Source organism: Hordeum vulgare, chromosome 1H (genome assembly GCF_904849725.1).
Source record: "Hordeum vulgare subsp. vulgare chromosome 1H, MorexV3_pseudomolecules_assembly, whole genome shotgun sequence".
Taxonomy (NCBI): Eukaryota; Viridiplantae; Streptophyta; class Magnoliopsida; order Poales; family Poaceae; genus Hordeum; species Hordeum vulgare.
The window spans coordinates 4446844-4464222 of record NC_058518.1 but is presented as its reverse complement, the minus strand read 5'-3'; the positions used below and the strand labels follow the sequence as shown (position 1 = coordinate 4464222).

General features: G+C 47.1%; 2 protein-coding genes across 2 annotated transcripts; both read right to left on the bottom strand.

Moving 5' to 3' along the window:
- Positions 1 to 8098: 8098 nt before the first annotated feature.
- Positions 8099 to 10706, bottom strand: LOC123394984 (FT-interacting protein 7-like). Its single transcript, XM_045089896.1, has 2 exons — positions 10697 to 10706; positions 8099 to 9075 (listed from the first exon to the last, which is right to left on the bottom strand). Exons 1-2 carry the CDS (start codon positions 10704 to 10706, stop codon positions 8408 to 8410), a joined length of 678 nt encoding a protein of 225 aa, XP_044945831.1. The 3' UTR covers positions 8099 to 8407.
- Positions 10707 to 10875: 169 nt separating this feature from the next.
- Positions 10876 to 13471, bottom strand: LOC123425878 (FT-interacting protein 7-like). Its single transcript, XM_045109663.1, has one exon. The coding sequence runs from the start codon at positions 13340 to 13342 to the stop codon at positions 10985 to 10987; it is 2358 nt and encodes a 785-aa protein (XP_044965598.1). The 5' UTR covers positions 13343 to 13471; the 3' UTR covers positions 10876 to 10984.
- Positions 13472 to 17379: the final 3908 nt, after the last annotated feature.

Below are 17379 nucleotides of genomic sequence, written 5' to 3'. Positions count from 1 at the left end.
CACCCCAACGGTGAATATCTTCAAAGTGTCATATACATAAAATGAGGTCTACAAATAAAGCATCAGCTATACTTGAAAATTTTGCTTCCTAAAGCATTTGTTATAACTTATATTTTACTCTCATGGTAAAACTAAATTATGCATGAAAATACCATGCAGGAAATGGCTGGTGTCATGCATCGTGAATTTCATGAACTTGAACTAGATGGTAGTAACTATTTACCATGGGCTATGGATGCAAAGATAGCCCTTGAAAGCCGTAAACTCGGTTCCACAATCATCACACCCGATGAAGGCGCCAGAGAAATACCCACGGCAGCCAAATATACTGCTTTAAGTTTCTTAAGGCACCATCTCCATCCGGACTTAAAGTCGGAATATTTGATGGAAGAAGATCCACTAGTTTTGTGGAACTCTCTCAAGGAGAGATATGACCAACAAAGAGCAGTCATGCTGCCGGAAGCACGGAGAGAATGGTCCCTCATAAGGTTCCAAGATTTCAAATCTGTGGCAGCATATAACTCTGCAGTTCACAAGGTTAACTTAAAACTAAGGTTTTGCAATCAAGCAATTTCTGAAGAAGACCTTATTGAGAAGACCTTGTGCACTTTCCACCCCTCGATGAGGGTACTACAACAGCAGTACCGTCAACAAAAATACAAAAAGTATTCTGAGCTCATATACACTTCACTTCAGGCTGAGAAACATGATGAACTTCTCATGAAGAATCATCAGACACGCCCAACGGGCTCAATGCCACTCCCTGAAGCACATGCTAACACTCAGTTTACTAAAAAGTATGGGGGCAACAAAAAGAATTTCAAGAAATTCAATAGAAAGTGGAAAAGTAACAACAAACAGAAAAGCTTTGGTCAATCTAAAGGTAAAGGTCACTTTAAGAAAAATGACCGAAACACCAACTCCGAGATTTGTCAAAGGTGTGGATGTACTAACCATCGTACTAGTAAATGCCGAACTCCCAAGCATCTAGCGGATTTATACATCAAATCCACTGGGAAAGGCAAACAAGTTCATGGAAAAGGTGAAGCTCACTTCAACGCCTTACAACAAGAAGAAAACCTTGAAGCTAGCACTTCTCAAAGCGCTCCTAAGGAAACAAGGCACAAGGATGAAGATCTTCTTGATGTTGACAACATGATGGTGGAATACACCCAAGACGCATATGGAGATCTTATATAATCTCCACATCACTCACTTGATGTTATCAGCTATTTTATTGTAATAATGGACGTTATAATTTGTATAACTCTAAGTAGAATAAAGTCCTACGGACCAATCGTATTATGTCTTTAAACATAATATCATATTTATATTTGTAACTGTAATATAAATATTTTGTATATATATATATATATATATATATTTATATGTGAGTAATATGAATAAAGTTTCATCCTAAAATATTCTTTTACTCTATATAGATTTTACGGGAAAATAATCCAATGGGAGAAGAATTATGTTTGGTGGACAGTTGTACCACTAACACAATATTAAGTGAAATAAAATATTCCCAAACTCTAACTAAGAGAAAATGGAATATTATGATCATTGCCGGTCGCGATGCGTCGATTATTGGTTCAGGACGAGCCACACTCGTTCTACCTATAGGTACTACAATTGTAATTGAGTATGCACTATTGTACCCTGAATCTACATGCACTCTTCTAAGTTTCAAAGACCTCAGATAAAATAACTTCCATTTGGAAACAATATCTGAAAATAATTCTGAACATTTGCTTTTAACAAAGAGTAATGGGTCTAGAAACAAATTCTTGAGAAATTCCCCTCATTTTCATCTGGATTATATTACAGTTATATAAAACCCGTACCACATGTTGCGTACAAAATATTTTTTCAAGATCTTGATAAATTCAAGGCTTGGCATGATCGCCTAGGTCATCCTGGCATAGGGATGATGAGAAAAATTATTGACAATTCTATTGGTCACAACCTTCCAACTAAAAATTTCCCAAAATCATCAGATTTTGTGTGCACCGCATGTGCAACTGGAAAATTAATTATAAAACCATCTTATCTTAAAGTTAAAAATGAGTCATTAAATTTTCTTGAACGCATTCAAGGAGATATATGTGGTCCAATTCGACCACTATCAGGACCTTTTAGGTATTTCATGGTACTCATAGATGCATCTACTAGATGGTCACATGTGTGTCTATTGTCCATACGAAATCATGCTTTTGCCAAGCTAATTGCTCAAATTATCAAATTAAAAGAAAATCATCCTGAAAATAGGATAAAAACAATTCGAATGGATAAAGCCGCTGAATTTTCTTCACGTGCATTCAATGACTATTGCATGGCTATGGGCATTCATTTAGAACATTCTGTGCCTTATGTTCATACTCAAAATGGTTTGGCTGAATCTCTCATCAAAAGAGTAAAATTAATTGCTCGACCACTATTACAGAATTATAAATTACCAGCATCTTGTTGGGCACATGCAGTATTACACGCTGCAGATCTGATACAAATCAGACCAACTGCATATCATACAACCTCCCTGCTGCAACTAGTACGTGGCACTCAGCCAAGTATTTCCCATCTGCGAAAATTCGGTTGCGCAGTATACGTACCGATATCACCACCGCAACGTACATCCATGGGCCCCCACAGAAAACTAGGGATCTATGTGGGATATAACTCTCCGTCAATAATAAAGTATCTTGAACCTCTTACACGGGACCTGTTTACTGCCCGTTACGCTGATTCTATTTTTGATGAGGACCATTTTCCGGCATTAGGGGAGAATCAAACCACAGAGAATGCCAGGAAATAGATTGGAATGTAACAGGCATTCAGTCCTGAGATCAATGTACTAAAGAATCTGAAACTGAAGTTCAGAGGATCATAGATTTGCAACACATTGCAAATAATCCGCCAGATGCATTTACTGACCATAAAGGTGTCACTAAATCACATATTCCCGCTGTTAATGCACCAGAACGAGTGGAGGTACCAACTAAAACCACTCAAACCCCAAATGAGAGTAAGAGGGGGAGAAATCTGGTTAGTCGGAATATAGCTTCTCAAAAGCCTCTGCGGAAACATAGGAAATCAAATCCTCTACCAATAAATGCAATTCAACCTCAAGTTGAAGGACACCAACCAGATGCTCAACATCTTGAACCTAGCATAAATGCGCATAAAAACATAATAGCTGGGACATCGGAACACCATGATTCTATTGTTGTGGGAAATCACATAGAGTCTGAAGGTATAAAAGAAATTTCCATAAACTATACAGAATCAGGAGAATCATATAATAGAGAGACTACAATTGTCGACATATATTTCGCCTCTGAAATTGCTGAAACCCTTCAACTGGATCCAGAACCAAAGACCGCCAGGGAGTGCCTCAAGCGTCCTGATTGGCCTAAATGGAAGGAAGCAATTGAGGCATAACTGCGCTCGCTCAACAAAAGAGAGGTATTTTCCTCAGTAATATCTACTCCTCACAATGTCTTCCCTGTTGGAGCAAAATGGTTTTTTGTTCGAAAAAGGAATGAAAACAATGAGGTGGTGAGATACAAAGCGAGGCTTGTAGCACAAGGGTTCACGCAGAGACCCGACATCGATTACGATGATACATACTCTCCTGTAATGAGTGGAATAACGTTTCGATACTTAATATCTTTGGCGGTACAAATGAATTTATCTATGCAGTTGATGGATGTAGTGACAGCATACTTATATGGGTCACTCAAATCGGACATATATATGAAGGTCCCTGAAGGACTTAAAATGCCGAATCCAAAAGCAAATCGCAATGCATATTGTGTAAAATTACAAAAGTCACTATATGGCTTAAAACAGTCGGGTAGAATGTGGTATAACCGACTGAGTGAGTTCTTTATTCAAAATGGCTACTCAAATAATGATGATTGCCCTTGTGTATTTATATAGAAATCCTCAAATGGATTTTGCATCATCTCAGTGTACGTTGATGACCTCAATATCATTGGGAGTACACCTGATATAGAAGAAGCACGCAATCATCTAATGGCGGAATTTGAGATGAAAGATTTGGGAAAGACCAAATTCTGCTTAGGCTTACAGCTTGAGCATCTCCCTCGGGAATTTTAGTATACCAACCTGCTTATATTCAAAAGGTTTTGAAAAAATTTAATATGGATAAATCATATCCAACCAAAACACCCATGGTTGTCAGATCCCTTGATATGAATAAAGATCCTTTTAGACCTCGGGATGATAACGAAGAGATATTGGGACCTGAGTTCCCGTATCTCAGTGCCATTGGTGCGCTAATGTACCTTGCAAATTGCACCAGGCTTGATATTGCATTTGCGGTAAATTTACTAGCTAGACATAGCGCTACTCCAACAAAACGTCATTGGACGGAGTAAAGAATATCTTTAGATATTTACATGGCACAAAAGATCTTGGCTTATTCTATCAGAAAAACGAAGATATGACTATGGTAGGATATACTGACGCTGGCTATCTATCTGATCCTCACAATGCCAGGTCACAAACAGGTTTCGTATTCTTATATGGTGGAACTGCTTTTTCATGGAAGTCAACAAAACAGACTCTCGTAGCAACCTTCACTAATCATTCTGAAATTATTGCATTATTTGAAGCATCTAAAGAATGTGTATGGCTTCGAGGATGATTAACCATATTCAAACTTCATGTGGTGTTGGTTCATTAGGATCACCAACTATTAATATGAAGATAATGCAGCATGCATTGCTCAAATGCAAATGGGTTATGTGAAAAGTAATATCACAAAACACATTTCTCCTAAGTTATTCTATCCTCATGCATTACAGAAGGATGGAGAAATTGATATTTTGCAAACCAAATCATGTGACAATCTAGCAGATTTGTTCACAAAGTCTTTACCAAATTCAACATTCCAGAAATATATTCATGGAATTGGTATGAGACGTTTTCGAGATTTGCAAATTTCAGGGGGAGAAACTCCTAGACTCATAACCCATTAATTATCACCAGATAATAATTATTGTACTCTTTTCCTTTATGAGTTTTGCATCAGTTTTCTCATAAAAAGGTTTTTAATGAGGCAATATATTATCAAAATCATATGCCATACTTTCTATTTTCCCTATTGGGTTTTTAAAGGAAGTATGTAAGACATATTAATTGTTCTCTAAACTCACAATTGATTTTTCTCCTTCAAAGGTTTTCTCGATTGAGTTATCAAGAAACAATAATCATTATATGTTGCACTATTTTCTCCTTATTATTTTCCCACCGGGATTAAAGGAGTTTTAGCAACATATCTACACTATTCTCCTCATATTTTTTCCCGCAGGGTTTTTGGGGGAGACTTTCAAGATTATACAGAGGCTTTCACCAAGATGATGGACATTCTCAAAAACACATACAAAGAGGAGTCTTCATCAAGATAATAAATATCCAAGACAAGCAGTGATTATGGGAAGTGTTAGAAATAAATTAATTAGATTAATTAAAGGATTAATCCCCGCTATGTCGGTTGCTACTTGTAGCAACTGCCTCTTTGTAACTGCCTTGTACCAGGGGTATATATACTCTCAATCCATCAATGAAAGCAACGGTTCCATCATTTTATTCCCTTCTCTCGTTTTTACACTTTACACCACCGCCCAGCATTGGTAGCCACTAGTAGTTTATTTTGCAGGCGGAGCCACTAGTACATGTTTAGAGGACCTGTTTAAAAAATAAATTAAGTTTTTCTTAAATCAACACTTATTTGTCCCGATGCATCAGAAAAGGCTGATTTATTTTTCTAAACACCTCCCCTAAATAACTTGTATTGTACAATGCCTTACACATCATCCTCGTCTACAAATGCATTGCCCCACTGTGTGTGTGGTTTGGACAAGGGTGGTTGATCGATCAATTTCTGGTCCATTGCAAATATTTATGCCGCTCGACGGTCCTGCATGCATAGTAGTAAAGAAGAATACGATGGCCATCCATGATTCATAATTCAAACTAACGATCCATCTTTGCACTCCAACCACCTACATACCTTTTTGTATCTACTCCCTTCGTTTTTAAATATAAGTCTTTTTAAAGGTTTCATTAATAGACTACATGAGCCAGATCCGCCTCGCGAGGTTCGATCCGTCGGTTCCCCCGCGGACGCGCTTCCTTCGCCGCCGACCGGTGGCTCGTCTGATCGAAGTGTGCGGCAGCCGTTAGGGACGAATCCTCCCGCTGCCGTTGGCCCCTCTCCGCCCTCCCACCCGCTTCGCCGCTGCCGGAGGGGACGCCGGCAAAGCCGCGCGCGCCCCGGGGATGGCGGCGGCGGGGCGCCTCAGGCTCTGGCGGCGGGATTGATTTGGTGGAATCGGCTGCCACGTTGGCCCGCGGGCTCGGGTGCTGCCGGATCCGGTGCTGCCATGGCGGATGCAGGTTGCGCGTGGATCGGCGGCCGAGCGCGTCTGCGGTGGCAGGCGGGATCGATCTGGCGGAATCGGCATCTCCGGCTCTGCCACGTTCGCCCGCAGGCTCGGGTGCTGCGGGATCCGGCGCTGCCATGACGGATGCGGGTCGCGCGTGGAGCGGCGGCCGAACGCGTCTGCGGTGGCTGGGGCGTTGTCTGCGGCGGCCACGGTTTTGGTGGTTACGGCTCCGGTCAAGGGGCGGTGCTCCTGGTTATGGTCAGCCCGTGGTGGCTATATGGCGGCCGGCGGCGCCAGATCTGGCCGCTGTCCTCCAGCCCTTATATGTGGGCCTCTCTCCTGCGGACCTGGCGATGCTGGCGTTTGCCAGTGCCCTGCATGCGGGTGAAGTCGGTGGAGGAGATTCGGATTGGGGGAAACCCCTTGGTTGGCCCAGGCCGGCCTCGCCGACGACGTCGCTCAAGGGCGCAGTTTTTCTTTTTGAAGACGTCGGTATACATCTGCTCCTCTGCTCCCCCTCCTTGCCTCTCGGGTGAAATGTAACGCCCCGGACACACCCGCCGGCGGCCGTTACTCCTGGCGGGATCTATACTGACCCCACATATCAATACTAGTCTTTTCTGCGCACTTTGTCCTCACTCATGCGCACCCGGGATCAACTTCCCGGTCGGTCACCCATCCTAGAACTACTCCAAGCTGAGCACGCTTAACTTGGGAGTCAAGCTGAGCACGCTTAACTTGGGAGTTCTGTTCGAGTGGGCTCCCGGAAAAGAAGGAATTCCTTATTGATATGAGTAGTCTATATCCCTAATAAGCCAGGCTATCACATGAAAACCCTAACTTCGGTGGGCGGCGGCGGCACTCTTGACGTCGTGACCTTCCTGAAGGCGTCGCCTTGAGGGCTGAGTGGTGGTGGGCACTGTGTGGGTCCTGAACGGTTACTGGTGGTGGGCACTGCTTCGGGGGAAACCCTAGGATCTGGTCTTCCAGATCGGACGATGGCGTACTGCGGTGCCGTTTCTCTCTTGGGAGCATCGTTTGTGGAGCAGCGCTAGCGGACTGAGGCAGGAGGTGGAGCGGCTTCGTCTTGCACGGAATTTCGATGGAGCTGTCAAGTCATGCCTGGACGACAGGTGCTACGCTGAGTCATGCCTGGTTGGCAGGTGCTACGCACGGCAGATATCCCAGAGTTCACCGCTGGACGGATGAGCGCAGGGCGGTGACGCCGTTGGGCGCCGTGGTGGCGTCGACCGATGATTGGACTGGCAAGGATGATGCAGATCTCTTTCCTGAAGATGGGTCAGTGGTTCGAGGATGATGGCGGCTGGTAAAACGTGTGCGCGAGGTGTGCGTTTTAGGTGTGCTGCACCAACTGTTATTCCCGATACGTTATGTGGATGGATTGGAAACAACACCGGTCTTAGATATGTGAAGTGAGAGCACTCCATATTATCGAGTTTGTAGGTGTGAGTGGTGGCTTTGGGTAGTTTGATGTATACTCTTGTTAAACCTTTGTGAAATAATTAATAACATGGCTGCATGCATCGATTGATGCACAGGCCGGGGGTTTGACCTCCTTTTCTAAAAAAAATTTAATAGACTACATGCAGACATATATAAAAATACTTTAGAGGGTAAATTCATTCATTTTGTTTCGTACGTAGACCCCTAATGAAATCTAAGACTTATATTTAGAAACAGAGAGCCTAGATACATAATGCATGCTACCTTGCTTGCTGCTGGTGTGAGATAGAGGAACAAAAGGGGCCTATAAAGCGGGCACTTCCTAAAGATGATTCATGAATGGTTGCTACTCCCTTCGATCCTTTTTATTCTGCATATTAGTTTTGACTGAATTCAAATTTTATAAAGTTTGATCAAGTGTGACCGATATCCATCGAGTGATGGATCTCATGGAGTAGTATAGTAGTGAATGTATATACTTGAAAAAAATGTGTAACTCCATGCAAGAAAGATTCATGGCATGGTCATAGGAGCATATCGCCCTTGGCTGGGAGGCGCTTGTAGAAGTTGAAGGGCGCCGACGGCTGCTTGCTCCGGAGCCGGGGGTGGCGGAGGAGGTACAGACCGGCGATGACGGCCACCACCCGAAATGGCGTCAAGTAGAGCACGACGGCGACGATGAATGAGAACGTGATGAACATAGCGGTGGCCCTAGGGTCTCGCCAGCTGAGCAGGGACTGGGCGCGCTCCCCCTGCATGGCCAGGTCGCCGACCACCGTCTGCACCCTGCCGGCGACACTCCTCAACCGATCGTACCTCATACGCACCACATCGCCCGGCTTGGACGTCGAGAACATGTCAAACTCCTCGTCCAGCTCATCGGGCTGCGCCTGCTCCGCGTGCGACAACACCGTGTCCATGTGAGGAGGGTTCCGCGACCGCCGCCGGTAGTTCCACACCCCTATCAGGAATATGTACAGGAACGCCTTCGACAAGATTAGCTCCGGGTAGCACACCAGGATGAGGAACAGCACGTGCACGAGGCTAGTAGTCAGCGGGTTCTTCCACTTGTAGATGCCGTCGAACCACTTGACTGCCGCCAATGCGCCGGAAAAGAGCGAGATGGTGCGGTTGAAGTTGGCCTTGCTCCGGCGCAGGCTGAACATATGCGACTCCACGTCCAGTATATACCCTGCAAAAACAAGTTAGACGTCCTCTAATTTGCTGTTGCATGTTTTACGTGGCTGCTATGGGTATCTAGTATGATCGCATCTTAGTTACGCAAAACCACAATGGTGATATGCAAATTGCTATTTAACCTCTCTCCAAGGACCGCCTTGGTTAAATCCGATTCAAGTAAAGTTGAAGAAACAGGCACCCGTCAGTCATCTTTATGCAACGAGTTGCATGTTAGTTGATGTAATCGGTCTCTCGTAAGTGTACGAGTAAGGTTGGTCCGGGCCGCTTCAATCCAACAATACCGTCGAATCGAGAAAATACTAAGGAGGGCAGAAAATCATACATCAACGCCCACAAAAACTTTTGTGTTCTACTCGAGATTACATCTACGCATGAACCTAGCTCATGATGCCACTGTTGAGGAACGTTGCTTGGGAAACAAAAATAATTCCTACTCACACGAAGACCTATCATGGTGTTGTTCATCTACAAGAGGGAGATCAAATCCACATACCCTTGTAGATCGCTAAGCGGAAAGCGTTATGAAACACGGTTGATGTAGTGGAACAACTTCGTGATTCAAATCACCGTCGTCCCACGATCCGTCCCGATCTAGCACCGAACAGACGGCACCTCCGCGTTCAGCACACGTACAACTCGATGACGATCTCCGCCTTCTTGATCCAGCTAGAGAGACGGGGAAGTAGATGAGTTCTCCGGTAGCGTGACAACGCGCCGGTGATGGTGATGATCTATTCCTGAAGATCTTATTGGTTGAACCTTTGTGCCAAGGATTCATATAATCCCGTATACCATTCCCTTTGTTCTTCGGTATGTTACTTGCCCGAGATTTTATCGTGGTATTCCTATACCTATTTCAATCTTGTGACCGACAAGTCTCTTTACTCGTTCCGTAATACAAGATCACGTGACTAACACTTTAGTCACATTGCTTGCAAGGCTTATATGTGATGTTGTATTACCGAGTGGGTCCCGAGATAACTCTCCGTCACACGGAATGACAAATCCCAGTCTTGATCCATGCTAACTCAATGTACACCTTCGGAGATACCTATAGAGCACCTTTATAGTCACCCAGTAACGTTGCGACGTTTGATACACACAAGGTATTCCTCCGGTGTCAGTGAGTCACATGATCTCATGGTCATAGGAATGAATACTTGACACGCAGAAAACAATAACAACAAAATGACACGATCACATGCTACGTTTATAGTTTGGGCCTTGTCCATCACTTCATTATTCCAATGATGTGATCCAGTCATTAAGTGACAACACTTGCATATGGTTAGAAAACCTTAACCATCCTTGATCAACTGGCTAGTCAACTAGAGGCTTACTAGGGACATAGTTTTGTCTATATATCCACACATGCATTTATGTTTTCATTCAATACAATTATAGCTTGGATAATAAATGATTATCTTGAAACATGAAATATAATAATAACTATTTTATCATTGCCTCTAGGGCATATTTCCAACAGACTAAACCGTGGCGTACGTCCACTTCCTAAAGATGATTCATGAATCAGTGCTACTCCCTCCGGTCCTTTTTACTCTGGATATTAGTTTTGAATGAATACAAACTTTATGAAGTTTGATAAGTGTGACCTACATCCATCGTGTGATCGATCTCATGGACTAGTATAGCAGTAGTGAATGTATATACCTGAAAAAATATGTGCAATTCCATGCAACAAAGTTCATGGCATGGTCATAGGAGCATATCGCCCTTTTTACTCTGCATATTAGTTGTGAATGAATCGAAATTTCATAAAGTTTGATCAAGTGTGACCGATATCCATCTTGTGATGGATCTCATGGAGTAGTATAGTAGTGAATGTATATACTTGAAAAAAAAATATGTATAACTCCATGCAAGAAAGATTCATGGCATGGTCATAGGAGCATATCGCCCTTGGCTGGGAGGCGCTTGTAGAAGTTGAAGGGCGCCGACGGCTGCTTGCTCCGGAGCCGGGGGTGGCGGAGGAGGTATAGGCCGGCGAGGACGGCCACCACCCGAAATGGCGTCAAGTAGAGCACGACGGCGACGATGAATGAGAACGTGATGAACATAGCGGTGGCCCTAGGGTCTCGCCAGCTGAGCAGGGACTGGGCGCGCTCCCCCTGCATGGCCAGGTCGCCGACCACCGTCTGCACCCTGCCGGCGACACTCCTCAGCCGATCGTACCTCATACGCACCACATCGCCCGGCTTGGACGTCGGGAACGTGTCGAACTCCTCGTCCAGCTCGTCGGGCTGCGCCTGCTCCGCGTGCGACAACGCCGTGTCCATGTGCGGAGGGTTCCGCGGCCGCCGCCGGTAGTTCCACACCCCTATCAGGAATATGTACAGGAACACCGTCGACAAGATCAGCTCCGGATAGCACACCAGGATGAGGAACAACACGTGGACGAGGCTGGTAGTCAGCGGGTTCTTCCACTTGCAGATGCCGTCGAACCACTTGACTGCCGCCAATGCGCCGGAAAAGAGCGAGATGGTGCGGTTGAAGTTGGCCTTGCTCCGGCGCAGGCTGAACATGTGCGACTCCACGTCCAGTATGTACTCCACCACCTCCCTCCGCAACGGCGGCTCCGCCCTGCCCAGCCGCGTCGCCACCATCTGCATCGCCAGGAACCGGAGGGAGTTCAGCTGCCCCACGGAGATAGGGTGGGTGTAGTGCATCTTGGGCAACAACGGCCGCCCGTACTGTGCCAGCATATTGGCCCACGCCGTGCAAGTGAACCGGACGGCCAGGTGTAGCTCCCCCGTCTTCTTCAGCCCACCCGGGGTCAGCGACACGAGCGGGTAGTAGTGCGTGTACACGCGGTCGGACTCTAGCGTCGCAAGGCGGACACGCACCTTGCCGATCCTCTCGTCCTTGGCATCGCCATGGCCGTCGAGATTCTTGTTGTTGAAGACAGCGACGGTGATGACGGTGCTGAGGTCAAACACGTCCCAAGTGTACTGCTCATTCCACGCGTGCGCGGCGGTACCGAGCAGCGTGCGCGTGCGCACCCACTTGGCGCCGTACTTGGCGACGCAGTAGGGGTTCTTGTTGCCGCCGAGGCTGCGCGCGCCGAGGATGCCCACCTCCAGCATGCCGATTGCGCTCTTCCGCAGCTTCTTCGCCGAGGTTTGCAGGTCGCTTGCGTAGTGCGTCGACTCATCCAGCACATGGTACGCCGTCTCTAGGCTCATCTTGAGGTGGATCTTGCTGGCGAACGTCTTGGAATGCTCCCGGTTCTTGGTGCCCGTCGTGACATCGGCCGCCGCCTGCTCCACCGTCATCCCCCGCGACAGGTTGAACCATTTCGACGCCACCGACTTGGCCAGGTCGTTGCGCGGCGCGTTTGCTGCGACGGGGATGATGATGCGGCCGATGGGCTCGTCTGACCCGGCGGCGACCTTCTCCTCCACCGTCACCACCAGCGGGTCCTCGAACGGCTCGCAAGCCACGAACATGAACTCGTCGTTCCACACCGGGTTTGCCGGCGGCTGCCCCGGCCGCGTACGGCGGATCTGCCCTCCCATCTGGATCTTTGCGATGGTGGGCTTGACCGGCGGGTCGTTTGAATTCTCTGCTCCGATGAGGTCCCTCGCCGCGATGACGGAGACCTTGAGGTAGATGAGCTTGGGGGAGTAGTACACCTTGGCGCGCGTGCTGGCGAGCCCCTCCGCCGACAGCGGGTGCGCGCCCGAGTGGTATGCTTCCGGGAACGCCTCGTCGGCCTGGGTGCCGATCCAGACGGCGAGCATGATCTCGCCGAGGGTGTGACCGTGGTGGAACCTCCCCCCATGGGCGTCCGTGAGGATGTACCACTGCGGGGCCAGCGGGCTGTCCGGCGGGATGCACTCGGGGATGTCGGACACGTCCAAGACGACGCGGCCGACGAAGTCGTCGAGGACCGTGTCCTTGTCCTTGACGATGACCTCCAGCTGGTTGGACTGAAGGTTGGCCAAGGAGAAGGCGAACGTCTGCCGCCACACCGGGTTGGGGTTCTTCACCAGGTGCTTGGTGACGCCTTTGAAGTTGCCCAGCTTCACCTCCACGTACGGGTCCAGCGCGCCGGTGATGTCCATGGTGGGCAGGTCGCGCGCCTTCACCACGCTCACGTACAGGTACTTCATCGGCTCCACCATGTCGTACGTCCCCGCCATCTTCGTCGCCGCCATGGCCGCGCCGCGCGGGCCGAGCTTCGCGGGCAGGGGCGGCTTCGTCTCCACGAGATTGTATGAGGATCCAGGGGACGCCATGGCCACAGTCTGCGGTGGAGATAGGGGGCTGGTTGACTAGGCGTTGGAGGATGGCCGGAGTTTAGTAGGACGGCTGGCCGGCCATGCGTTCTCTTGCTCGTTAGGTTGGTGTGCTCTGTCTTGGTTGGTTTGGTTTTGGGTCCGTGGAGCAACATTGATATATAAGAGCATCTCCAACACCCACGTTATACTAGCGCCGCGCGGCAAAAAAAGTAAATATAGCGCGCGCGCAACGCGGCGGACAGCTCCAGCGGACGCGCTAAAACCGCGCGCGCTAAAACGATTTGGACGCGCTGGTCATAGCCCCATCCCGCGCTGTGTATTTCAGGCGTCCACTTCGGCGCGCGGCAGACTCGAGCGCACGCGCAAACTCTCCCTATTCTTCCTCCTTTCTCCCGCGCGCGCCGGCGCCGGCGCCCCTGCAACCATGGACGCGCACACCGGCGCCCCACTGACCCCGTTGTACAGCCGCGACCCCCCCCCCCCCCCCCGCCGCCGCCGCCGCAGCCGTCGCCGCCGCCACCGCCTCCGCCGAAAACCCTAGCGCGGCTGGCGTTGGCGCTGGCGCTTGCGCCGCCGCCGGAGCTCCGCCGACCGTCGGCCTCGCGCACAGCCTCCTTGCCGCCGCGGATGACCACGCCGACGGGTGGCGTCGCGCCGGCGCCGTCCCGTGCCGCCGCCGCACCGTTGGAGCGGAAGAAAGGAAAAACATCCGCGATGAAGAAGACGACGGACGACTCCGGCAGCTCGAAGCCGAAGAAGAAGGTTGCAGTGCGCCGGCCGGGCGCGGCGTCTACCGAAGCGCCGACGAGCTCACTCGTTGAGCCAGCGGCGGACGCGCACCACGTGTTCGATGAAATGCCCCCAAGGTGAAAAAAATTCCAACTTCTATTTTCTTGTTATTTTTTCAATGCATCATCATATAGATAGCTTATTTGCATTGTCACAAAACTTTGTAGTCTCAACGATGATGCATACATGTCAACTATGGGTGTTGGGTCCAACAATTCGCATTGGTCTCAAACCAATGACATCCATTTGGACGACCATGAGTTTGAGGTGGACGAGGAGGGTGAGGGCATTATTATGATGAATGTTTCATTGCATTTTGGGCGCTGCTGCAGCGGCGCGCGCGCTGCATTTTTGCGCGCTGCTGGAGCGGAGCGCGCGCTGCATTTTATAGCTACTGCTGGAGCCAGCGCTGCGCGACGCGCCAAACCAGGCGACCAGCGCACGGCAAACTCGTTTTTTAGGCGCGGCGCGAAGCGCGCCTGTTGGAGATGCTCTAAAGTTCCAAAAATCCTACACCTACGGAAAAGCTACGAAGAGTTACATAACCTGCCTCTAATCCTCCTTTCTTTCTCCCCCCATTTTCAGGGGGTGGGGCCCAGCCTCCCCCTTATTCCAACCAAACTAAGCCACGTGAGCTGCTATGTAAGTTTTTGTAAGAGGTGTACATAGATGTAGCAAAGCTCATAAAGTTCAGACCATTTGAGAGGAATGCACAAATCTGACCTGTCACTTCCGAATAGAGTTCGGATGAAACTTTTCGTCACCCCGCCGCCAACCACGGTAAAGATTCTAACTTCTGAACCGTCTGATTGCTCTACTCTTGTTATCTTTACCATTTGTTTTTCGGAAAAGGTAACTATCATCGGGCGGATCTTAGTGATCGCGTCCGCCTTTTCTCCTGCATGACATGCGTTCAAGTGACGTCCCGCATAACGGTTGTGCAGTAGGGAAGGGATTATGTTTCTGAAAGATATACGACGTTGTAATAGTCTATGACGGATCTGTGTTTTTGAACAAAACCTCTGTTGCGGAAATCTTTTGCAACAAGTCCTTAGTTGCAAAATAAAGAGATTACAATGAAACCTCAGCTGCAAAAAAGAACACAACAAAACAGTTGCTGTAAAAATAATAACTCTACAACAAGATGTATGTTGCTGAAATAATTCTGCAACAAGGCTCGCTCGATGCAGCAACTCTGGCGGCTCACGACGCGATTAATCTTTAAAAAATTAGCCGACGGATGCATAGCACGTCCCTATGTTTGTACCATTTTGCTTTAGTTTTCCGATTGCTTAAGGTCCTTCATTTGACAGAGGAATGCACAAATCTGGCTTGTCACTTCTGAATAGAGTTCAGATGAAACCATACACTCGGCATAGATGGCTTTTCGTCACCCCGTTGCCAACCACGGTAAAGACTCTAACTCTGGCTAAAGACGTCGATTCCGGTAGCGACTGGAACTACTTTTTTCGTCCTATCTCATGCTAGCACCAAGAAGCGTGCATTCTCTAGCTAGGTCAGTATTAGTGGGTAATGGCAGGGCAAGCAAAGATTGGAAGGTTCCCTGATGGGGCAATCAATGAAAAATATACTCTCTAGTGATTCTTATATTAGTTTAGTATTATCCAATGTTGATTTCAAACTATATAATATATTGTTTTGTAAGGTCTTTATGAATAATTAATAAAATGCCTGTATGCATTGGGCAGATAGAGAGAGGCCGGGTAATCTTCCTTTCCAAAAGAAAAAAATATTACTACTCAATGTTCAAACGATGGTGCTTGGTACACCATTAATTCATTTGCCTCCACCACTGATACGTAGAGTACATATGTCATGTCATCGCTCATGGATCCATGCATTCATTATGAGTCACGACGGGCATGCGGCAACAAGTTTCTCTCATGCTCATTTCACTGGACCATCCGCTCATAAATTGATGTAATGGACCAGAAATCGATCGCCCAACCACGTACAGTTGAAGTGTTGTTTAGTACGTACAGTTGTACTCGATGACGACGCTGATGGTAGAGATCTGAGCTTCAACCTCTTGCAAAGAAAATCTCAAAGTGCAAGCATTATTAGTTTTACTCATTGTGTAGCCCTATCTTCAACACATGTGCCCGTGTGTGTGATTTGCGCACAGGCTGCAGAGCACAAGTTGCCACACTCACGGCTCAGCTTCCACTGCGTGTGTAAATGGATAGAGTTGCAAGGAATTGTAAATGGATAGAATTAACTGAATTGCTATTGTAAGGCTGCTCATAGTGAAGAGTAACATATAGTAGTATCATGCATATGTTATTATTGTATGATACTATACCCTCATAGTGCATAGTATCATAAACTAGTATCATAGGTGATCTCATTTATTGATATACATGACACATGGTAGCATAACATTTAACATGTTACGGTATCTACCTATGTTAGGCCATGTTTGTTTGAGAAGTCTCGAGACTTTTTTTAGTCCCAACTTAAAAGTCCCTAGTCCCTACCCGTTTGTTTTCATGGACTAAATAGGGACTAGAGGTCATTAAATGACATGCAAAAAGACCATGTTACCCTTAGTAATGTAGTAGTAGTTATTAAATGACATGCTAAAAGTAGGGGCATTGTTGGAAAAAGTGTCAAAAAAGTCCCAAAAAGACTCTCCCATAGGGACTTCTTCAAATAGTCTCAAATACCCCCTTTTAGTCCCTAAAAGTCACTCCTGTTTGTTTCACATGGGACTTTTTGAGACTTTTTTTAGTCCCTACAACAAAAAAGTCCTTGGAAACAAACACCCCCTTACTCTAATCCTTTCTCTCTTCTTTAATTACTTGCCACATCACCATGTTTGCTAGTCCCAAGACTATGTTACTAGCTATGATACCCCCACTATGGCCAACCTAAGGCGGCATACTTGGAAGTTCTCACTATTGTAAGGAGTATATTGTTACTTTTGGCACAAATTTGAGAGCAGATGCACCTTTTCTTTTATCTTGCTATTAAGTTCTTCTGTCTGATTTTACTGGGCCCGAAGACAACTTCTCTTGGACCAAGACACACAGTAATTTGCTCATATTAACCCTTTCATCACACTCACATGCAGTCAATGGAAAAGCATGCAGGCAGCGTATTTATGATTCAACCATTAGACTAGCAACAATGCCTCTTGCTACAATCAATGAAATGGTTGCATACATGTAGGTTTTCAAAGCAAGGCCTTAGGCTGCTCATAGTGGAGAGTAATATATAGTAGT

Coding starts and splice junctions, on each gene's coding strand:
- LOC123425878 (XM_045109663.1), bottom strand. CDS start 13,342: ATGGCGTCCCCTGGATCCTCATACAATCTCGTGGAGACGAAGCCGCCC.